Source organism: Coccinella septempunctata, chromosome 3 (genome assembly GCF_907165205.1).
Source record: "Coccinella septempunctata chromosome 3, icCocSept1.1, whole genome shotgun sequence".
NCBI classification, from domain to species: domain Eukaryota; kingdom Metazoa; phylum Arthropoda; class Insecta; order Coleoptera; family Coccinellidae; genus Coccinella; species Coccinella septempunctata.
In genome coordinates, this window is record NC_058191.1 from 23,472,033 (window position 1) to 23,496,994 (window position 24,962).

At 35.0% G+C, this 24,962-nt stretch overlaps 3 protein-coding genes across 4 annotated transcripts in view; 1 reads left to right on the top strand and 2 right to left on the bottom strand.

Moving 5' to 3' along the window:
* Positions 1–20,369, bottom strand: part of LOC123309091 (probable phosphorylase b kinase regulatory subunit alpha) — a 34,893-nt gene extending 14,524 nt beyond the window's left edge. Inside the window, exons 1-7 of one of the 2 annotated variants that reach the window (XM_044891975.1) lie at positions 19,565–20,369; positions 19,319–19,507; positions 8,171–8,323; positions 7,936–8,109; positions 3,653–3,866; positions 3,488–3,597; positions 3,281–3,428 (exon numbers count right to left, since the gene is read on the bottom strand). In XM_044891975.1, the coding sequence (XP_044747910.1) occupies positions 3,281–3,428; positions 3,488–3,597; positions 3,653–3,866; positions 7,936–8,109; positions 8,171–8,323; positions 19,319–19,507; positions 19,565–20,293 (1,717 nt within the window). In that variant the 5' untranslated portion in view covers positions 20,294–20,369. The remainder of the gene's footprint in view (positions 1–3,280; positions 3,429–3,487; positions 3,598–3,652; positions 3,867–7,935; positions 8,110–8,170; positions 8,324–19,318; positions 19,508–19,564) is intronic. The other variant, XM_044891976.1, reaches the window with a different exon arrangement.
* A 238-nt stretch (positions 20,370–20,607) lies between these two features.
* On the top strand, positions 20,608–21,583 carry LOC123309092. The gene is made up of 3 exons (XM_044891977.1): positions 20,608–20,924; positions 20,980–21,366; positions 21,417–21,583. The coding sequence occupies exons 1-3, from the start codon at positions 20,670–20,672 to the stop codon at positions 21,549–21,551; spliced, it is 777 nt and encodes a 258-aa protein (XP_044747912.1). The 5' UTR covers positions 20,608–20,669; the 3' UTR covers positions 21,552–21,583.
* Positions 21,575–22,390, bottom strand: LOC123309093. Its single transcript, XM_044891978.1, has 3 exons — positions 22,061–22,390; positions 21,764–21,997; positions 21,575–21,712 (listed from the first exon to the last, which is right to left on the bottom strand). The coding sequence occupies exons 1-3, from the start codon at positions 22,235–22,237 to the stop codon at positions 21,584–21,586; spliced, it is 540 nt and encodes a 179-aa protein (XP_044747913.1). The 5' UTR covers positions 22,238–22,390; the 3' UTR covers positions 21,575–21,583.
* Between the last annotated feature and the right edge of the window lie 2,572 nt (positions 22,391–24,962).

Consider the following 24,962-nt stretch of genomic DNA (forward strand, 5'->3'; position numbering starts at 1 on the left):
TTTTTTAATATGGTTGTTTCAACTGAAATTTAAAATTTTCTAGACTTTTTATAATGATAACTGTTCAAAAATAATTTTAAATTGTAACCGTAGTTCTATATGTATATTTATTTTGAGTTTTCAAATTATATAATTTAAAAACTCAAAATAAATATACATATAGAACTACGGTTACAATTTAAAATTATTTTTGAACAGTTATCATTATAAAAAGTCTAGAAAATTTTAAATTTCAGTTGAAACAACCATATTAAAAAAAAATTAAATGATATTTTTGAACTAGGGTTGATAGTTTTTTCTAAATTTATTTGAAAAAATTATTATTAACAAAGCACAACAGGTGAGATGTCTGATCAAGGGACACTTGAGGACAAGACATTCCTCTCCGACTTATAGGAGAGAGTTGAGACATATTCTGTTGGATGAACTAAGAACTTATCTATATAATGAACTAAGGATCTATATCCTTAGTTCATTCAGAAAATCTTGTGAACAAGCATATTACGGGCAAGTTCGAAACTATGGTTAGACTTAGACATCGGAATAATGAAGAAACTGCTGAATGAAGAGTTGAAAGCGGAGGTCTGAGCTTTAGGGTGACAACTATTATGTGGGATTAACGAATCTGTATGTGTGCGTCTTTTATAGATTCTAATCTCCAACCGTTCTAAACAGACGTCCTCCTGAATTGTCCGATTCTTGGCGGGGTTTCATATGGTGTATGTAACTTTCAGAGGAAGCACATCAAAAATTTGAGGATATCATTTTACAATTGTCACGCTGTATCCAGGACTTTTTGCAACACCGAGGACATTATACCAGCTGTAGATTTCGGGTATAACAAATGCGTGAAACACAGTCAGTAGACTGTGTTTCATTTCCAGTAGGAGATCTTTGTGATCTTGATATCAAATCCTCATTTAAAGATATTAGGGTCAAATTTCTGAATGAACAGATTACCTTCGATTGTGCTCCCTTCTTTAGCAACTTAAAAGCTGATGAACTTCATCACCCTGTTCTTAATATGAAAGTCTTACAATTACTCAATTATTTTTTTTTAACTATGGTTGTTTCAACTTAAAATTCAAATGTCGTGGACCATGTTTTAAACATACATAGGTACCTATAATCGCTAAATATGAATCTATATAGGTCCGAAACATGTCCGATGTAAATAATTAACTAAGAAATAAGACTTGGAGCCTTGATTTCTAAATATGTCGGATCATACGCACAAATTGATTTTTAGGTTAGCTACGTTCTTCTGGTTCTACTATACTACTATACTACTATACTACTTTCTATACTGTATGTAGTACAGTAGTTTGGTGCTAAAAAAGCGGTTACCTTGAAAGTTTTCCGGGAGTTCTGAAATTGACGTTGGCTGAAGACCTAGGTCGTTAGCCCTTTGAAACATTGTTTCAATAAAGTTTATTACTACTAATACTACTATTGCTACTTCGATCGTAATGGGTTGTCGGCGAGCAAGTTGAAATTCCTTATTAAATGGTCATTAGAAGATCTAGAATACGCAGTTATCCCCTCTAGTATAGGGTTTCTACGATTTATTTTAATACCGCAGTGAATGTCAATTTTTAAATTCAATGATATTTGGTTCGAGATGGTTTAGTAATGGGTAGCAGAGAATAATTCAAGGACAACCGCGAAGTTGAAACCCTTTAAAGGAACCCTTTATTGATGGAAAGTTGATATATTTGTTTGTTTGCCGAACCTGATGTCAGATGTGGATGGTGATCTCACTATAGTGCAGAGAATTTATTCGAGAAGGTTTTCTTATAAATTTCATTCCTACAAAATGGAGGGATGAGACAAAATATCGGTATGAGACAATATATCGATATGAGACAATATATCGATATGAGACAATATATCGATATGAGACAAAATATCGATTATCCGTGAATAAGTTTCTGATATTTTCTGGCTTTTATTGCCGAAGCTGACTATAAGAAATAGAGAAAAATGATAGTTTTCGAATTCCACGATACCATATAGCTAACTTTCAACGATAGCTCGGCAATAAGTCCACAGTAATCGGTTTTAACATTGTAAATTTAATGTTCCATTTCAAAAGGATTATTATGAAATAAATTAATATACAAATGAATTGGTCTTTCATCTATGGCATTCTTAATGAAGAATGTCCCTTACAGCATACACATAAGTAGGTGAACGATCGATTCATGATAATGTCGTATTCACTAGAGTTTTGCTATAATATTACGTGAGTAAAGCCGCGGATTTGATCTGATAAATTAAGCAATCGATTGACCATCAGGTACATCCTGACACATAGCCAGTTGGTAACAAGTGCCATGGGAGCACTGTCGCGCTATTTGCATTCTCTCCTTGGAATATTCTGCTAATGAGCAGAACAACAACCAACAAAGCATCCATACGAGGGAATTACATAATTCATAGTTCCTTCTTTGGCTGACGTTAAAAAAAATGTGTACGTTTTGATTATTTTTATAATAGGGAATACTCCTTCTTACGAAAATGATGTTTTTTATGAATTAAACGTCACATTTTGAAATAACTATTTCAACCGTTTCCCAAAAAAAAACCATTTTAAGTACTTAAAAATGAAAAATAAAAATGGGTTTTTAAAATTTAAAGCTTCGACTGATACGTTCGTTGATATGAAAGGACAACAAATACATTATCTTGATGAGATAGACAAAGATAGATGTCTAGGAAGTCTGCGACGAACGAGGAGAGTCGTAAAATTTTATGGGATTTTTATGGCCGGTTGCTGTTGCTGCTCATCAGTGAGTACGCGGCTGTAAATCAATAGCTGTTATTTTATAAACAAGCTGATCGGAAATTGTTCTTTTTATTTCGTAGTAGGCGCTGTTGCCAAATCGAAAATCAGAAAAAAAGCGATTTAAATTTTAAAACCCCACATTTGAAGAATGATATTGAATAGTTTCCGCAGTGCATTTGAAAAAATCATGAATGAAACTCATAATTATTCAGTTCAAACTTGCATATGCATTGATAACCCAAATTGAGGAGAATTCCCCATTGTTATTATTCTTCTTAGAGGCAATACAGAATGCTATTTCTGAATATTGTACTTTTGAAAAAAAAGAGTATGTATGCCATATGAGAACAAGTACCCATAAACTGTTAGTGATTTAATTAACAACAACAAATTGAATTGTGTGATATGGAATTCAAATAATCTGAAACCCAATGTCATCAATTCCAAACTACACAATTCGGATTATACTGAAAAATAATAAAACCATTGTACCTAATTGGATTCTTCTACAGACAATAGTTACAAGAGGTCTTCCAAGCATATTCTGCCAGCTAGACTTCAAAAAGTTAATTTCGCCTTTGCACATATCTATCATGAGTTCATAGTCCGATGCGATATAATATTTCGACATATCTGTGAACTGTATATTCGGGAAGAGTGAGTTACATGTTTTCAGTAAGTCAATGATCTGTAACTCACCTGAGGAGTGAAGGCGAATATTTTGTCTCCCAGTGAATACAATTTACTGGTGCTCAAAATTCCAACGTCTCTGGATTTTCGACCAGTTAAACCCAATTTTTTATTTCTACCTGCAAAAAATATAATCCGACAGAAATTATGAATATCAATAAAAATAGATATTACCCAAATAAGTATACAAATGTGATAATACCCTAGCAGGTTGAACTTCTATAGGGGATACTTCTGCAATCGTTTGGACGAAAATATCGTGCTCGGCTAGTTTATCCCTTATGTCATTATCTTCAGCGAGGATCACGACTTGAACAACTACATCAGGTTTTTTCTCAGAGCATAATCTTCTGTTGAGAGGATCTAATTCGCCAGGAGCTAAGAAACCCTTATACAGAAAAATTTTCATTCAATTCGAGCACACGATATTAATGTAGTTATAATGACCCTAGTTTTGGATTAGAAGTACTCTTCCTTCTTAACCATTTTTTTATTGATCCATAAAAATATTTAAACCGTTTCTGTTAGATTTCAACTAGTTCGTCGTAAAGGTGTATATTTCGAACGAACAATTCAGTGAATACAAACAGAGAAGATTGATTCACTCCTAAGCGAAAAAATGTTATTAAAAAATTTTTATTTTAATTTTATGGGTTCTCGATTTTGTGCTACGGTAAAATAGAACAATTCGGGGCGTTATTTTTCCTTGACATAATAAATCAGTAATTCATTTAGATGGAATATGTACGGTATAGAAATTAGTTCGCAAATTTAGAAACTAGCGTATTTTTTAAATGCATTGGAAGCCCTGTTCTTATAATTTCTGATAGTCTAATAGTGATAAGTTGACGATTTCCATGAATTTTTAAATGCAATGTAAGTGTCGGCGAATTAGTGTTAGTGGATTTGTTGCACAACGACGCAAAAAATTCCTTCTGTTACAAACACTTGAAATCAAAGATTTATATCGGTTGGGCCGCTTTACCTGCTCTTATTCTATTCGGCATCGTGCCAATGAGATTATTATCAATGAAACTTTGAGAAATGTTTTGCCAATTGTCCATTTGAGTATTGGCGACTTTGCGAGCTGTTGTAATGCCTGCGGTGGGTAAGGCGAGCAGTATAATTTCTGTGACATTGCACACCAGACATGTGCAATACAAGTTTGGTATGGAAAGGACCACTTTTCTATGCGGTCGGTGTGGACGACCGCGTGTGGTCGATTAACATAAAATTTTCGCCGATGCGGCGGTGTCGACACAAAGATTATACAATAAGATCTTGATACTTAACCGCTGTCATATGGTTGCGGTATCAATTCAGCATCACGGGCATTCTGGAGGCTAAAGGACAGAGTGTTCCAAAATCACGACTTCAATCTGAAGACCAAGACAACTGTTTACAAAGCAGTAGTCCTCCCAAAGCTTCTTTACGGAAGCGAAAGCTGTACTCCCTACAGGCGACACATTAAACAGCTTGAGAAAACGCAACAACGTCATCTAAGACAAATAATGCACATCAGATGGTTCCACAAAGTTTCAAATGCAGAAGTCTTGCAGAGCGCGAGTTGTATAACAATTGATATTCAGTTACGAGGGCTCGACTCAGATGAAGCGGCCACATTCTGAGGATGCAAGACACAAGACTCCCCAAAATTGCTCTGTACGGCGAATTCACAGAGGGAGCTCGGAAACCAGGAGGCCAGTATAAGCGGTTCAAGGATTTACTGCATCAATCCCTAAAATCAGTTAATGCCAATCATAACTGGGAAGAACTAGCGTTTGACAGATCTCACTGGAGGTCCACAGCTATAATGGAGACACGAGAAGAATACAGCGGCAGCTAAATCTGGTTGGTGACTATCCATGCCCAGAGTGTGGAAGGATCTGTAGGTCACAGTTGGGTCTCTTCAATCACAGGAGGACACACAGTCGCAAGTAGCCCTAAGAAATTATAAGTTTGATCGCACCGATGGTCTTTTTGTAGATTTATTCTCGGTAACGAGATTCAGCAATGAATGAATGGTTGCGGTAACAGGAATAATAATTTCTGTGCACCCATATACAAATACCTCCCCAAACGCACGCTCAACCAACAAAAATAGTTGTTGGCGTCACGCATTATGCAGATGACCCCGTCCGCGCCACATCAAGATTCGCCCATCAGACTAATGCAGACGAATAATGCAGACGAAATCTGAACTCGTCCGGGAAGAGGCAGGATCTCCATATGTGTGTTCCACTTCTCATTTTCATGTTCGAAAGCCCAACGATATCTAATATGCCGCTTCTCCCTACTCAATCTTCTTGCCCTCAAATTGTAGCTATGTTTGGAATTCTTTGACTAGTAACTATCCAACCGGTAGCTTGTCGGAATTTCGTCGTGCAATTAACCGTATTAGCCGATCTTGTTAACGGTTGCAGCTTTTGCACTTCCACCCCATGCGGAGCTTCAACGATTCCACGCCCTACTGACTACAATTTGTGAAACCAGGTTATGGTTAACAACTTCTTGTTGAGTTAAACTTTCGTTCAACCAACATTATAATTGCTTAATTTGGGAGGCTTCTGAACGCATGTTTAACTCAATCAATCCATCGATATCTCATATACGGGCCAGAAAAAAAATTGTACGCCTACAAGAAATGAGTTTCGTGTATTTTTTTTTAACCTGTTAAAAATTGAGCGATGCCCCCCTCTGACCTTTCTCTTGTCGACGCTCCTGGGCAGCTCCTGTGGCCACGTGTAGTACCCTAATTCTGCGGTGCGCTAATTGACTGAAGCAGCAGCCCCACTCTCAGAAGCGGAAAACTACACATTTTTTTAGAATTATTTCTGTTCAAGTTGTTGAATTGACTTCGCATTAACCTCGATTATTGTAGTACTTCCCTATCAGATCATTCCCATTTTTACTTCTCATTTCACTGTTTTTCTCGAGTCACCTCAATCACGAATAAATATTTTATTATATTTTACACCTCAACTAGATTTTCAGACATCTCTTGATTTTCTCACATGGAAATGGGTATGTAGCACCAGAATTGAAACCTTCGCAAGTCTTTCTCATTCATAATGAATACTTATTTATTGTTTTCTCATGATTATCTCCTTTATTTGAATCAGTTTATTTCATTTCTCAGCCAACTCTGTAAACCGTTCAATTACATATGACCAATTACTGTTGTCGAGTTTCAGATAAATGAATACTCATGTTCTCCTGGATTCAGTTATTTTCCTTCAGAACACGATGTGACCTTCTCAAATATGGTTACCGGTCAGTGGTAAGCCATAATACTAGTTGACACTCTCTCGTCCTGGTTCCACCCTGGAAGGTCTGCTCTGGTAATCATCTACACTCTCAATTGGTATGATCTACTCAGTACACTTTGTACTCTCATCGATACCTTCTCATATTTCTTCACGATGAGTGCTCGATATACATGTTAGTTTTCGAGCCTTCTGGTCTTCTCGAAAACAACGATTAGTGGTTTACCTCATTAGTACTCTCGTTTTGTACATCTCATAATTTATCAATTGTATCTTCTATTTTTCTGATGGACGTTCTAATCGTGCTTACTTGTAAGCAGTCGGTCCTTGTATCACTTATAATATTCTTGCTCTGCTCGTATTTAAATTATATTTACTACTCGACTCACATTTAAAGTATTGATCTCTCATTGGCCTATTTAACTAAACTCAGCCTTTTCATTAAAATTCAATATTCTAACCTTTTGTTTTTCTGATGGAATAAAGAGGCTTTCGCAATAAATTTTCATTGATTGCTCTGTCACTGTAAATGTTGTGTTAATTTTGAATTTATTGAACTTTCTCAAAGTCTAAGTCGGACCTCAAGTGTCTTCTCATCTTAACTACTCTGGATTTTCTCTGCCTTTAGTTGAATAATGCCTCTCTGAGTCTACAGATGTTGTTAATATTTGTTATTTATTACTGTATTAGCTTCATGCAGGTGACTTATTCATTTTATGATTGTGATTATGAACGATATACATTAAATGTTTTTATACCATCTTCAAGTCAATTATCTGGTAATACAGTCCACTACTTTTTTTGACAAAATCATAACACCCCGATGTGATCTGGGCAGGATCTTGAATTTACTTTTGACATGAAAAATAATTTACCATTGATGAATATCCATTTTCTTCGTACGGTCAAGGTATTACCCTCCATCTGTACCTCCATCTGAGTTATTTTTTAATTGTGTCTATATCTATATCTCCAGCAAAGAAGGATATCTCATAATTATTTACTATCTGATAATGGAAGAAATTAAAGGAACAGGGTTGCCAATGAAACATTTGGAGAATGATATGAGATCTAAAAGTTGCAGGTTGCAGACTATTTGGTACACCTTTTAAGGGAATATTCACAAAGCATATTTTTTATTGAAGTAATGAAAACTTTGATTAGAAATTAGAGAACAACAATAGTTCCTACCTCTTGCAAAAGTTTCCCAACAATATACAAGGATTGTGCCCAAAGAAACGGGCATAAACCCAGTGGGATTCTTTCTTGGGTTCCTGGTTCCTCGTATTCATTCTGTACGAATTCATTAGGAACAGCATACAATTCTGGTACTAATTTAATTCCATCGTCGGATTTGATCATTATCTATTAAATACAATATTGAAAAATTATAAAAAAATATGTTTACATAATATAACTATAGTACCTTTTCTAATTGTTTCAAATAATCTGAAGCGGTTTCTTTATTGCCTTGAAAACAATGATCTATAACCAAGTAGCAGAAAAATAGCGGCCATTCGCATTCAATATTTTGGAACATTCTTAGCTCCCAAGGTTCATAATACAATCTTCTAGGGTCCTGAAACAAAATGAAATAACGAAATTGTGTGCGAGTATAAAAAAAAAGTACGGTCGGTTGTGAGCAAATTAGTACGGTGTCAGCGTATGACGATAATATTCTCATCATTTCAATGATTGGTTTCGCTAACTATGCACAAATAATAAATTATCGCTCTAACACAGAAACAAACAAACCACTTCCCTTCAAAAACAGTGGTTACAGTGGCAGCGACCGAGTTCTACGCTCCGTACATAAATTCGTCATACATATACTCCATTCACATTTAAAATAACAGTCGGTTGGCCATGGAATAATAGTTTTTGTAACTAGTACGGACTGAGGTTGTACACTTGAAATGTCGTTAATATTAGGTTCGTTCGTAGAGTTGTTTGCAACAGTTGTGAACTGTACAGAGCAAGCGCAATTCCATTTTAGGGTAGCGAAAATCCATTTGCGCTTGCTCCATACAGTTTACAACCGTTGTGAACCACTCTACGAACAAGTCTGTCAACACGACGTTGCCACAACCATTTTATCAACTCGAAAGTGCTTCCCAAAAAGCAAGGAAAAAATATCAAGAAGTGCTATTTTGAAATCATTCAATTATTTATAATAGTAACCCTTATATTTTGAATTCGACGGTTTATCAGGCAGTATCGAACATATTAGATGTAAGTAAATTAATATTATGTTGCACCTGAACGACTTATATTTTAGCTACATGTATCCACAATCACGAAGATAGTCAGCTTTAAGCAACCATTTTTTTATGAGTTCATTTCATTGAATATATTCTTTGAAGTTTTGATTTATTTCCTCTACGATTTCGTGCCAACCAGGTTGACCGCAGTTATCCAAAGAGGTAGTTTTGTCTGCTTTAAGCAGTGAACTCTAAAAGACTTTTAAGAGTTCACTGCCTTTGGGCAACTATTTATGTTTATAGTGAGTGAAGAGGATGACAACAATATTGGGAGACCCAAAACGATGATGGTATTTGAATCTAAAGGAACAAATTAGGAATCATAATTTGATAAATGAACGCTTCTGTATTAACACACTATCCCAGCGAGCACAAACATCTCTGGGATGTTTTGAGATGTTTCGAAAATGTTGGCATGAGGATGTTTTTTTGAAACGTATCATGTACTTCCTAAAGAGGTCTTCAATGGCTATTGGAAATCTTTATTTGTTCTGATATGTGCCATCTGTGGAATTTCTTCGTCTACCTACTGAGAGGTACTGGCGAGTTGAAAATAATGTTAACGTCTGGATGTATTCTCTACACATCGCAAAGTTTGCCTTGAGAGGTTAATTCCAGATCAACAATATACAATTCACCCATTTCATATTGCCGCCATTTTCATTTTCTTCGTGTTTGGACAGTGCACTGTTCGAAGTTGAAAGTTGATTGGTGATTAGTATAATATGAACAACTTCTGTGTTGGTTTTGGTTATGAATTTAGGATCGATCTCTTCAGTCTTCAGTGTAACAAATATAATTAATAAGTAAGTATTGCATGAATTGAATGTATAGTATAATGTCCAGAAACATACCTATAACCTCAAAAGAATCCACGCTGCGTGGTTAATTTTATTTGTGTATTTGGGACTATTAGAGATTATTGTAATTTGGTTAGAATAATCGAATAATATTGAAGGTTATTATAATTATTGAAGAAATAACTTTCAGGATTTCTGGATTTTAACATACCTAATTCGGTAATCGATAATAAATCATTCATCATTAGTGAATCACAAAATAATTCAAAATATCCCAGAAAAGTTCTTGTTTTTGAAAACTGCTTTATATTGTTTCATCTTCGAATGCCAGTTCAATAAATAAAATCAAGTTCCGTGAATCAACCTGTTCAGGAGCTAACTCAAATCTTCTATATCTTTTAATGCAGCCATTTTCTCTGTTAGTTAAATTGACAAAAATCATGTTTACCATTATATAATTTTGTGAATTATTATTTGAGTTGTCTTTATTTTGTAGATGTGGTCCATAAAAAATCCCAAATCACTTGGGAATTATATGCCAAAGAATGGTTTAGGCATATAAAAGGCAGAGGAGATAGACGAGAGAAAAAATTATTTCTGTTTTTCTTTTCATGTTGAATGTGATATTTCTTTTTTGTTTTGTTTTTCCTTTTTGTACTTATAATATTAATCAATTTGTTTTTTGTTATTTAATTTTCTCATATTGAATGTGATATATTTCTTTTTTCTGTTCATTCTCCCTTTCTGTACTCATAATATCAATCAATTTGTTTTTGTTATTCAATTTTTCATGTCGAATGTGACTTATTTTTTTTGTACTTGTTGGAGTATCATTAAAATACTTTTATTTTCATATAGTATTCTGTATTTTATCAAAAAACTCAGTAGTTCATACGAAATAGAATGTGGCATCTTCAAACATTCAAATAAATGAAAAAAGGCCTCAAAAAAAAAGTTCATAAAATGTCTTACAAACAGCGATTTCTTGTGTGCAAAACGCTTCGGAAATGTTTTAATTTGAACATTTCTGAAGCGTTGAAAAGGCTATCATAAAAACTTCAGGGGAATTCTTTTTGTCACATCCCAGGGATGTCCTCATAATAGCCGCCTGCGGCGGACATTGGCTGTTCTATAAAAGTTCTATTCATGTATAAACAGAACATCGCAGTGGATGTTGAATGTCTCGAAATCTCTTACTTTTAACATCTCTGAGATGTTTTTGTGCTCGCTGAATACTCTCAATAAAGCGGAAGATCAAATGCATTTCATCTCTGATATTTTGTATTCAACAACTGCTGTAACTTCTTCAATCTTTAGCCAAAGAAGATAACCAACATTAACTTTTCTCGAGCAACTACATATTATGTGTCAATAATTAAATTTTTCTCCACAGTAAAAATAAATATATAACATATAACTTGATAAGGAATCTCTTCAATCAATTTGTATGAACGGTAATTATATTCATCACATATTTTCGAATTGATTTATTGTATATTGTGATCACTCCAACATCCAATGAACTGTATCCGATGACACCGTGCTGATCTTCTAGCTTCCAGTCAAAGCTGTTGAAGTAAGTTGCCTTTCCCGAAGAGCTTGAAGCCTCAAAAACCGATCTTCGCGTGGATTTATAATTTTTCATTTTACCTGGCCTGGTTTTCATGATAGTGCAGGCGCCAAAGAATATTGAGTATGCCGAATGAAACGACCGGCAACTACAATAATGAAATAGTTTGATGTGAGACACCAAATAAGAAAAAACCATTGTTGCCGGAGCCGTGCTCTTTCTTCCCTTACCCTCTATCCGCCATTTTCACGGCTCTGCGCAATGATGCGAAATGCGCAGCCGTGTAATAGTCAGTAAAAAGTAATTATAATTCAATAATTATAATAGCAACCACACAATACAGGATCAATAAAGATGAGAAAGGAATAAATTATGGTGATTTTCGCCATCTTGAATATTTAACCATTTGACTAGGGAGCATGTGACGCGAGAAACATTCATTGTGAGGCTTAACCTGTTTTCATTACAGACATGTGACTTTTGTCACAAAATATTTTTATTTTTTCACTATACTCTTTGATTAATTATTTGCCACTGAAAATCGTTAGCATATTTTTTTTTAAATGTTAAGCTTGTATTGGAATGCCTTCTGTTACTAAAGATACAATGACTGCCTTCTAATAATAGGCCCAAGCGATAGCCCAAACGTGAGAGAAAGTGTTCTACTGTTCCCTTTCCAAACCAAACGAGTAAAACCGGCTTTGCTTTTAGTGATTTTCCTAGAATCGTTAGTAATAGAAAACTTATTGTTTCTGTGTTATTTGGAACAATAAGAAAGTTACGACTCGGGTTATTATTACCGTTTTCTTTTCATCTCTTATTTATTAGAGGGTAGATCAATTTTTGTTAGAGTTGGTAGCTGCGTATCTGACGAAAATTATCTGAGTCTTGGAGTACCACAAGGATCGGTCCTTGGGCCTCTTATTTTTCTGCTCTTCATCAATGATCTCCCCGTTAATTTGAGAGCAATGTTCCTGAAAGTGCTCACGTGTAGAGGCTTTTCGTCGCTAATAAGGAACTTTATGATAAGTCTGTTTGCTGATGATGTTTCGGTAGTGGTTTCAGCCCTAACATTCGATGAGCTTCAGGCTCTATGTCAGCTATTAGTAGAAAGTTTCGTAACCTGGTGTCATAAAAATAACTTAATGATAAACATAAATAAAACCGAATGTATTTACTTAACAATCGGGCAAAGTGATCGTATTCTGGTGCTTGACGATTTAAATAATGTTATTTTGTCTAAGAATGATACTAAATTTCTTGGCATCCACCTTGACAACCACTTGAAATGGGGCTTGCACGTAGAGTCCGTATGCAAAAAGTTGAACAGTTCTTACTATGCCATGAATAGGGTTAAAAACTTACTTCCGCTAGAGTCACTCATAAACATCTACTACAGTTTGGCTTATAGCCACTTATCCTATAATATTCTGCTGTGGGGAAACTGTTCGGACGTTGGAAGAGCTTTTATATTACAGAAGCGTATCTTGCGATTGATATTCAGTATACCTTCACGTTCATCCTGTAGACCCATATTTACAGAGCATAGAATACTAACCTTACCTTCCATTTTAATTTTCAAATGTCTTCTGCACGTGAAAGAAAATGAGGAAAATATTGTTCGGTTGTCTAGTTTTCATAACTATGGTACCAGAAGTGAAAGAACTCTATTTGTCCCTAAGCATAAAACAACTAAGTTTGAGATGTCTCCTTCCTATCAATGTATTAGACTTTATAATCATTTGCCTCATAGTGTTCGATCTCTCGATTCCAGAAATTTTAGAAAAACTGTTAAGAACTTGATGCTGAACAAATGTTATTATACAGTAAATGAATACCTTAATGATGTTATATTGCTTAGCTAATGTAATTTCTATTTTCCACCTTATGACTTGTCCTATACATTATAAATGTCTCAAAGGATCAATAAACGTTATTATTATTATTATTAAAATGTATAATACGAATGTGCAATTTTGGGTACTAGACGTATTAGCATTTTATTAGATTTTATCGTAAAATTATTTCGGGAATACTTCATGGATTTGGATTGTTAAAATTATTTAAAGGACCCATTCTGTTGTTTTCTATTTTATGTGCTTCACAAACAACATTACTCATTTGTATTATTCTGGATAAAGTACTTCTTTTTTACACGTCATAGGGACGACCGACGCCATCTCCTGAAGGAGCTGCTGTGATAGCGAACCACGCGTATTGGTTAAAAAACTATGTTAGTGAAAATCATATAATATTGTTTGAAGTCCGCCAAGCCAATGATTTGATTACTAACGTACGACCAACAAGGTATATTATACTATAATTGCGGAGCATTATCATTTTCCTCCTTATTATAACTTCACTGGTGAAGTTTCGTTAGCCCTTGCTATCATTAGAACGCGAGCCAAAAGCTGAAATAATTCATATGTGTGCTTCTGGACAAACGTACAACTTTTGTGGATTTTGAGCAAGTCTTCCCTATGATATCCATCTCTCTAAACTCAACAAAATAAAATTCTCTCTCAGCTTGCTTCCACTGCTAGACGGAAGTCGAGCCATGGTGCGCCGCAACTTTCGGGCAAACTTCTCCCACAACCTGAACTTGCTCAATTAAAAAGTAGTATATGTACTGAAAGTAACTCATCGGTTGAGACTCCTCATCAAGGGCTTGGTAGTTGTAGATGTAACTTATTCCAACAAGTTTACATTGCACACAGTGGCGGCTCGAGCATATTTATCGTGGGTCGGCAGATATATATATATATATATATTTTTTTTTTCAAATATTTTCTATACCTATGTATTATGCAGGTTTCCACATCACCATGGGGTACTGCACTGGCTGCGTTAGTTTTTCATAGTGGAGTTTCGCCAAAATTTTTGTTTCTGTTTCAATAATCTCTGAAGATTATCCGGAAAATAAAAAATGATTGAGAAATAACTATTTTAGCCCTGCATACCACTTGAAAAATAAACATAATTTCGGAACAAATATGAAAATAAGAACCGAAAATACAAATAAAAATACTCTAAAAATGCTTATCCATAAAATAAAATTGAAAAAACGAACAAATGTGCATTCTAACGAAATTGAGATTTGCGAGAAATTAACATCACCTCGAGCGCAAACGATCGGATCGAGATATCCCGAACGATCCATTCTTCGAGTTACCGAAGAGAGGCATTCTAGGGTCGGCAGGGTGGCTGCCTGCCGGACCTATATGTCCTACACCGTGCGAAGTATTGAGCCAACAATATCAACTTTCATCATAGTTTTGGTCTTTATTCTTTGAAAAGGTCTTAAAAAATTGTCGGAATTTCATAACTATTATATATTCAGCACTCACGTTTATAAAAATTAACAAATACATTAAAAATTCGTTTTAAATAACAGCGATCTCTTGTAATTTGTTATGTGAAACTGAAACTATCGGATATTGACGGAAAAAACATTAAATAAGAGGCTTATCTAATTTTAATTGTTATCCGAATGAAATTCCAACAAAAATTATTCAAGTTTGAAGCAATTTGACTCATTGATATTAGCGCTTCTTCGATATGTTTACAATCTAGATCCGGCATGCCGTACTAGAATGAACAGAACGAACGGTCGGTCACTCGGTCGCTAGAGAAGGCATCTGCGGCGCTGTCTTCATAGCTCGATTGGAGATGAGCGTATTTTGTCTACGGACCGAGTAGGATTTAAATTGAAACAGCGTATTTCAAAGAGTTCCATATTCCATTGATATCAGATATCATATACCTAATATTTTTATGAAATTTATTGAGAGCTATGTAATGTTTGGAGAATTTCTAATACATTATTATTTTACACAAGTGAGAATTCACATTTTTGCTGCTCGCGAAATTTTGGGTCGGCATTGCCGACCCTGCCGTCCCTGACGGGCCGCCACTGATTGCACATTAGATATTCTCTCGCCAGTTGAAGCTGTTGCTGTAGCTACGTAAAAACATTCCTTTGTAGTACATATGTAATTGTTGCGGTTCGAAGAGGAGTTTTCTCACAGCTTTTTTTAGACATTTCCTCTGCGCCCTAGAGCTATGACATTGGGTTCCAATAGAACCCAAAATAAACGTTTGTTTTTGTGTTGTTCGCTTTTGAATCTACAATCCTCCCGTTACTTTTTCTATTATTAACCAGGTGAAGTATTTTGGGTTGTCTACGTAACGTAGAGCCCTACCGCAACTAGATGATCACTACTTTTGGCCATAGAGTAGTTAGTTGACTTTAAGAGTGTTTTCGAATAAAGCGCTACTAATCAGCGCATAGTAATTTAACAGTACAACGTTAACTTTTCTCTTGAAAAGGAAAGATTTAACTCACTAATGGAGCTATCTTTAACCCCTACGAAGAGGTTGGCACCTCTAACGTATTCCACTAAAGTGGCAGAAGTCCCCTATTATAAAGTTGAATGAGTTCTTCACAACGATGTACTTTTTTATCTGTATACTTGTGATTCAGCACTCTGTAACAATTAAAAAGTATGCGCTTGGGATAATGAAAAACCATACAATGCATCAACACCCGACTGCCACAACACTCGACGGATTTTTTTACCGTCTCTCCTGAAATGGGGGCATAAGCTAAAAGTCTTTTCAGCTTATGCCAAAGATACTCTTTGGAAAAAACACAAACTTCCTTTCCCTTTTGATTAATTGGATGAATCCACATGAGTCTTAATTTTTTCCTTTCCTCCACAGTCGACAACGAAATTCAAAACACCATTGTACGGCATAGGAAAATTATAGAATGGGAAAAGAAACTGTCCAAAATGTGCTGAATAGGAAAAAAACCTTACACTCTTTCAAGAGGGGCGAAAAAAGGAGCCTACAGATTACTCTGACGTGACGTGGGACCACGTCATAGTGCGCATAATGGAAAAATCTAAAGGTGCCTACAGATTACTCTGATGTGACGTGGGACCACGTCATAATGCACATGATTCAGAAATCTAACATACGCTTCCGCGAAAAACCCCGTGACTCCCTTTTCTCGGAGATCTCGAGCGCCAGCTATTCTTTGAAGGGAAAATAGCAAATCTACCCTGGTAGCTTCAAGTCGAAGGCAAGGTTCCGTGTTATCTGGGGTGTTAGCGATAACCAGTGAAAGTCAAAACCAGAGTTCACACATTTATTCGTTGACTCGTAGTGAGAAATACAACCGGCACAATTATTATGGTTTCGATCGAGTGAAAATCGTAATACAATAGAATAAGAGTCTACTTTGCAGCACTGAGGAGGTTTTCCTCGGAATCCAATACAAATATACAAAAATGATGGATTCGCGGGGTGAAACGGGCGGAAAGAAAGAAAAGGGGATCATCGATCTCAAACGTATCACGGATGTTACGGAATCGTTCGCCAGCCAGAACCAAATAACCCTGAGCGGGCAAGGTAATTGGAGCTCAGTTTCACACTACGGGAGTGTAAGAAACTCACAGCACAGAGAAAGGAAAAGGGTACATGATGGGTGACCACGCTGGTTTCCGTCTCTGAAGTGTTTGCACGCCGGCCAGAGATTTCCCCCAACGCAGAGAAAGGAAACAGGGTAAAGGGTGCCCAACGGGTTACCACGTTGGTTTCCGCTTCTGACGTGTTTGCACGCCAGCCGGAAACTTCCCACAACGCAGAGAAAGGGTAAAGGGTGCACAACAGGTTACCACGTTGGTTTCCGCTTCTGACGTGTTTGCACATCGGCCAGAAGCTTCCCCCAACGCAGAGAAAGGAAACAGGGAAAGGGTACACAAGGCGCTGAAACTGAGGTTCCCAAATAATATACAGAAGGCTATCTTACCTCTGGACTCGGTAACGGAGTGATGAGCGGATGGATCTGGCTTCTGACGGCTAGTCGTCACTCGGCACACTATCGTAGATATTAAAAGAAAAGGCAGACAGCGAAAAAAAGAAATCTCTAAAGTTCACTAGCAAACGACGAAACAGGCGAATCATGCGAATTAACGACGTTGGCGAATTATGCAAATTGACGACGTTAGCGAATTAAATGACCTGCGGGGACACATCTGATTTTATATCGACCAGGGGGGTGCGGAAACGGAATGTGCCTCAGATGTCAAAAATCGGTCGAATTCGCGTCGGTGAAGATCTGTTTATCGGTACCGGCAGAAAAAACTCTGTTATCTCTCAATTCAGGAGGTTTTTCACGGTCCGACATCGTTTTTCAGAACTGAAACCGGAATAAAAACGGTGCGGAATGTTTACAGTTCCGAACGATGTCGGAATCCTGAATTGAAAACCAAAATTCCTCTCCAGAATTAAAATTAAATAAAAATCATTCACAACAAAAGAATTTTTTCTAAATCGGGGTGCATTTTTTCGTACAAAAAAATGACTCTACCTTACAACCCTATGTTAGATTTTTCCATCATGCGCAATATGACGTGGTCCACGTCACGTCGACGTGGGAATGCACATTCCACGTCACGTACGAAAATGAATGTGACCGTTATCTCTATCTTTTATTTTTTAAGGAAAATGCTCTTTAGATCATAGTTTTTATACGGATATTCCGCGAAATCCGACAGGTTGAAGAATTATAAATTTAAGCAAGGAACGTGACGGCTACTTCGAGGTTATAGAAAGAGCACGATCATTTCTATTTGGACTAGGATCGTAATAGATGATAACGTCGTACGCCATAGGGAATTGTAGTTTTTTTTTTCAGAGAGGCGCGAATTTTTCGGTAGTTGGAGTTTGTTTTTAGTTTTATTCATAGTGGGAGTTTCCGTTCCATGCTTATTAATTTGTTGATTCTGATTATTAATTATTTTTTTTTTCGACTTAATTTTTCATAGAAAGGTTTGTTGATTTTCAGCTAATTTTCTTTCTTGAATTATTCTTATGATATCTCCATAGCTGGGCATTAACTCAACTCAACTAGCGTTTTACTATAAAATACCGCAGATTTAAGCTAATAAATTTTTAATTGAATGGCTTATACCAGAGACAAGAGACAGAGACCTTTCTCTATGGCTTATAGGCCATATTTTCTTAATGCAGAAAGTGTTTTGAAAATTACTATGACTGTGTCCATATAGAATGCTTGTGGTGACCGATCCCTTTATGTACTAAATAGAGTTCAAATTCATTCAAGGAATAGTTAATCCCGAATTTAAATGGCTTGCCAATTAGGCTCCTTGAAACTGAATCACCCAAAAAAATAAATTATGATTCCGTGATAGACAAATTTGCTACAACCAAGAAGAAGTTATTTTTATATCAACAGTTTTCATTTATTATAGATAATATTCAGCTCTTTCATTCTATTGCCCCTATCTATATTATACATAATAATAATAATAATATAATAGTATATATTTCCATGTCTTGTTGATCATAATCAGTGTTTTTTCCAGAAAGCTGATTTTTTTTGGTCATGTTTGAGATTTTCTTTCAGTTTGCTGAATTGTTTTACGATTACTCTGTAATACTTCATGTTTTCATTCATTTTAATTTGTGTATTGTATTCGAATATGTTCATTTATTTCAGTTATTCATTTTATGTTAGCTGTTTATATTGTAAAGGTATCTATACAATGAATGAAGCTGGCCTCACTTTATATAATTAAAAAAGAAAGTCTGCGCCATTTATTTATTATATATACTACAATGTGAGGGCCCCAAATTTGTCTTATGCTTGGGGCGCCCCACTCTTCATCCCTACTGCAAATTATGAGATAAATATGGATTTCTGTAATTTGTTCAAATGCTCTGATTAGATATATTGAAATGGACTCATTTATTTCAACTTATAGAAGTTCAGGAAAATTCAAATGAGTGAAAACCATTCTTCTTACCATCATCTTTCTACTGCCTGAACTGGTGAATATGTTAAAAGATAAGGAAAATGTGTACTTCCCTAGGAATAAATTAATATCCACTTCATACTGAATTAAGGTAATTACCTCTTTAGGAGTTCTATAACCATCTCTGAGAAATCTTTTACATCCATATCGACCTTGTAATTTTGATAATATTGTTTCTCTTGTGTGTTGAATGAGAGTTGGGTCATCAACAGCAAATCCTGGGAAGCTTATAACAGAAATTATTCCAGAATCAATTTCTTTAGAGCTTGATTCTCTAGGAAGCATAGACTGTAAATTTTATAAATCATATACAGATATTATTCCTATGAAAACTAATATATTTACTTGTAGCACAGCTTGGCATTTTTGAGCTTCATCTGCTAAGACATGAATAACACTATAAGGTCCACCTCTAGCTCCGAAAAGATCTAATTCATTCATAGCCTCTAGTGCAGCCTTAGCCATTCCAATTGAACTAGCGTTCAATTCAGGTAATCCATGATTAGTTTTATCACCCCTTTCCCAAATACCATAATCAGGGGTACAATAAGCACATTCTATATAAAACACCAAATTTTGTATAAAAGCAACTTCATCTAAATTGAATATTACTTGTAAACCAGAAGCAGTCATTTGTGCTAAAATTAAAAGATAAAGGGAAACTGCGTCTATTTGTAGGTGGCCCCATTCATTGTCCCCAACAACAATTTGACCTGTTTGTGAGGAATATTTTGCGTGTAAAGAATCTAATGGATTTTGAGTTTGCTTGAAACGTTCTACTTTATCTTTTTGCTGCATCATGGCCATGAGAAGCCCTCTCATCAGTTTAACACATGTCTGTTCCAATTCATACGTCTTAGCTCTATCTTCATCTTGATCAGCTGTTTTTTTGAATGCCATCGAAATACCCCAAACAGATAATATGCAATACACATTATCCCGAATCCAAGCATGATTCTTTTCCGGCCCTGCTGGGAATAAACCAGTGACCGGATTCTGATGGGAAAGAATAATTTTCTGTACCATTCTTTGATAATAATCAAGGCGTACGCCTGAATTACTTCGACTTCTCATCTCAATTTATTATATAAAACTGAAATCAAATTATCACACATATATATATACATAACATATCCCAAATAAACATTGTTTTTGACATTTCAAGGTCGAAGTCATAGACAACAATAATTAAGTTAAAGTTGTCTAAAAGTTAAAATGTCTAAAACCAAAGATAGCTTTGTCTAAAACCAATTAATTTTTAGACATCGTAAAACTTATAAAAACCAGTGAACTCGATAAGTCATTATTGAGTTATTTTATGCATTTATAACATGATAAAAACAAAAACCTCTTCGATAAAAGCTGATGCAAATGATCTTTGAGCAGATGATATATTTTATTCTATGATGCATGTCAGTTAAAGCGGTTGGCGGTTAAGGTTAATTTTGAAATGGAAGAAAATATCATATTCATTGAAAAATGTTTAAAAAAATATGAATATCCGAATATATATGAGGCAGACATTGGAGAAATATTAGGGGGTTCTAACAGAATATTTCTATTATCATGGTTGTACAAACTGATACAAGGTGAATGCTCTGAACCAAGTACAGAGGTTCTATCAAACTTTTTAAACGCTTATGGATTTTGTTCAGCATCTCAAACTGAAGGATTTATTCAAATGAGCTTAGACTATCCTATTCAGGTATTCGATTATTGTAGCAGATTGGACAATCAGTAGAGAAAAACTATATTTTCAGGTTCAGATTTTCTGCCGTATATTCAGAATGCTCAACACTGTAAGGAAAGAGAGTGTTGAGAACTCAGATGAATTGTCATTGGAAATGATCCAGAACTTTGTGAAAACGGATGTGAATATATTTAGATCTTTTGGGCATTTGAAAACTTGTGAGAATGTTCCTAAGAGGGACACAAATACAAAGTCATTGGACCATATACAATGCATGAATGATACAAATAATAAAATAAAAAGTTTATCAGTAATGAAAGAGAAGATAAACTGTACTGCTGCTATAATTTCTGATATTCTGAAGTATAAAGATATTACAGACTTCAATATAAGTATAGATGATGATAACATAAAGGCTGTGGAAGAATTCAATGAAAACCTATCAAAAGCAAAGGAGGTAATATACTATTCTCAAATGTCCTTAGGTTATTGAAAAATTTTTTTCAGGTTATCAAGAATATTCAAATCATGTCTAATTTGAAAGATGGACTAACTTTTGATCAAGTAATAATTCCTGAAGAAACTGAAAATGAATATATAAGAATGGCCAAAGAAATTGTTAAACTGATTTATGAAATTTAATGTTTTGAAAATAAAGACCACTATACAAAATATTATTTATTTTTTATAAGATCCATGTAAGAACAAGAAATGAGATTTTTTGAATCTACCTTTAATTTCTTCATTATTGATTCAGCTATCATCTGTCCTTCTTCAGGTGATTGATTTGGTGTGAGCACAACCTAAAAATAAGTACTTGTGAATTTAATAGATTCTCAAGTGAATATACCAACCTCCAATTCTAGAAAGTTTCCTAGTTCTTCAACATAATCTATGTGAATTCTAGTTTGTTCAAATAAATATAAATATCTGGTTTTTTTCACTTCTCCGTGTACGCCCAATGACTGACTCAAAATTGTAGATAAATTTGCAACATCTTCTCTAGAGAGGTTCATTTTATTATAAGTAGATAACTTGGGTCCTTCAGTATCATCTCTTTCATAAAAGATTAGTTCACCACCATTATCCTATGAAATTGTCACAATTCAAGAGTGATTTAAATAAAATCATTAAGGTGATATCATATATACCTTGAATTTTCTCATTTTCAATCGACCTTTAGGTGTTTTGAAAAAGATGTCGTGTTGAATTATAACTTCTGCAGAACCCAAATTCATTTCATTGATAATGCTTTCAAGTTCATCCCTATTTTCGATAGATGCTTTGATTTCAACGTTTTTCATTTTTACAGTTTTGATTTCATGCATGTATGAGGGGAAGACAACAGAGTTCGTAGATAATCTATATCTACGACAGAGTTTCACAGTTGTTGTCTCTGGTGTCAACACCAGGTATCAATTTAATCTTTGTTTTTGCAAAGAGTTTGGTTTTTGTTATCATCAGAGACTCGTCTCTGGCATAGACTGAATAAAAATATTATTAAGTCTCTGGTTATTATAAATTCGCCTGTTTTAATACTCCTTAGTGTACTCCCATACATAGGTACAGTGGCGGCTAGAGGAGGCTGGGCCTCCACTCATTTTACTGCCTTCATTCCAAATTCACTGAAATATGTTCAGCTAGATCTCAGATCAATATAAAACATGTTTTTATTGATCTAAGTGCTAGATCAATAGAATATTCATATTTTTGAAATGTTTATGAAATTCTCCATTTTGAATCATAACTTTAGAAGATAACGCACCGCACCAAAGATTATAAAGACCAGTCTCTCATAAAGACTATAATCTTTGGCGCCATATACATTCATGCCAAAGATTATAGAGATTTAATCTTTGATTCATGCGATAATCCAACGAATATATGTGTCTTTGTATACACCGAATAGAAAGAACATCAGAAAATATAGTGTGGTCAAAATTACAGTATTCGGATCTCACAAATTTACCCTAGCTATTTTGAAACACATAGCTCAGATAAAAACTTATTTTGTATGAATTTGACTATATATTCGATCTTCGAGAGGGTTGATTTTCATAAGGAGTTTGTCCTCTTACTAAACTGGAATTTTGGACACTGAGTGATTTTGTTGTCGGGGGTTAAAATAATAGACCGATAATAAAGGGTGAAGATTTGACTCGGACAAATATTTTAAAACTCAAACACAACAATTCAAAATGATATTTCAAATAGTGTTTTCTATTATAGGTTGTTTTAGGAACTGCGATTGATTCTGTCCACCCATAGATGTTGTTTAGAAAGAATATGATTTATTTATAACTCGGAATAATTCAGCACTTTACGTTGAAAAATCGACCAGTGGTTCGTGAAAGTTTACTTGACCAAGTTTGTGATAACATAATCGGTAAGTTGTGGTGAATATTTCAATGAAAAAATGTTTCTTAGGTCATAAGGACATTCATTATGATGTAGATCATTAGAATTCTACAAATGGGTTCACTATAAAATGACCAGACCACTTTCAATATTTGATTCCATTTGGAGTCAGTGGGAGATGCGGGAAATTCTTCATTTCCCATTTTTTTTTCAGATGACACGTATTGGACTCTCTGATATTGAAGAAAAACTTCTCTTATTAGATGGCATAACGTCTGATTTTGTTCAGAAGTGAAATCGGTCATGCTCTTTTGAAATCTTTATATCCATAGAAAGAAAGCGTATAGGCCGCCCATCTTCAAGAGAAAAATCTCCGTGCTACCTTAAGCTCAACAGGAGAGCTGTTAATCCTACATCTATAAATGATGTTAGATATGATTTCAAGGCATATTGGCCAATTCAGTAAGGGCAGAAAGCGAGATATCACAAATAATTGCCAATCTTACAGCCGCCTGGCATGTGAAAAATGTAAAGTTCCGCTTTGCCTTACAAAGGACAGAACTTATTTCAAGATATTTCACAGTGTTTCATTAAATTTATAAATGTCTCAAATTATAGTACCTTTAGTATATGACTAAAATACAAAAAAAAAATCCGAAAAACTATATTCTCTTTCCACAGAATTCTCCCCTCCCCTTCCCATTGATTCCAAATGGAGTCTTTGAAAATTTTTGAAATAGAACACATTGAATTTTTTTCACTATTTTTCCCTGGATAGTCATACCAATGTGGGTCGATTTCAACAAAAAACACAATTTTAAAGAAATGAAAAATTAACTTGGGAAGGAAAGGGTTAACAGAAGATTCTTGAGGTCAAAAGAAACACTTTTTTCCCATACCATTTTCTCCAAATCGGCTCCGTTTAAAAGATACAGGCTTTTGAAAAACCATAAAAAAATGTTATCTTTAGTTCTATCTCACGAACGGTTTCATCGAATGAAATGAATTTCGGAATATAGTTTTTCATTTATTTGATGAACCTTTTTCGAACATAAGATATCAAACGTCTTCCAGATTTCTCATTATGACCATAAAAAACCAAAAATTCTAAAACTAAGTTGGACGCTATCAAATGAATATTTGAACGTTTTGTAAAATAAAACTATGTATTCCTCATATTTTCTCGTATAATGCGCCGTTTTCGAGTAATTTGATCATTGAACTCTATGGGAACTCATAGGGTTCCCGTTAAAAAACAATATCTGTGAAATTAGAAAAAATGGGGTCTTTGACCGAATGCAGCTCTTTTTAAAAGATCCACAGATGTATTGTGTCACAGATTCAGCTACTTATGAAGGGAATTTTGTTTCTCCAGGGGTGGCATAGATCATTATAAAAATTAAAATACTTTCGTTGTTGTTGTCTCTGAAATAGCTATATCTTTTTATCAGGCAATCAGGGCCGAATCAGAAAAAGTGGTATAGGATTGACTGAAAATACTTAAATCCCTTGCTCATGAAAATTTTCACCTCTTCAATTGTTTCAAAAGACCACGATCCGCCACTGCCTCTATACTGACAGCAGACCTTAGAAGGTTTTTGGAGGGAACCGAAGAAGAAGAAATGAAGATTAACTATTACTTCTATGACAGAACCTTAAATATATTTGTTGTCTACTCTGTAATCTGTGGTTGTC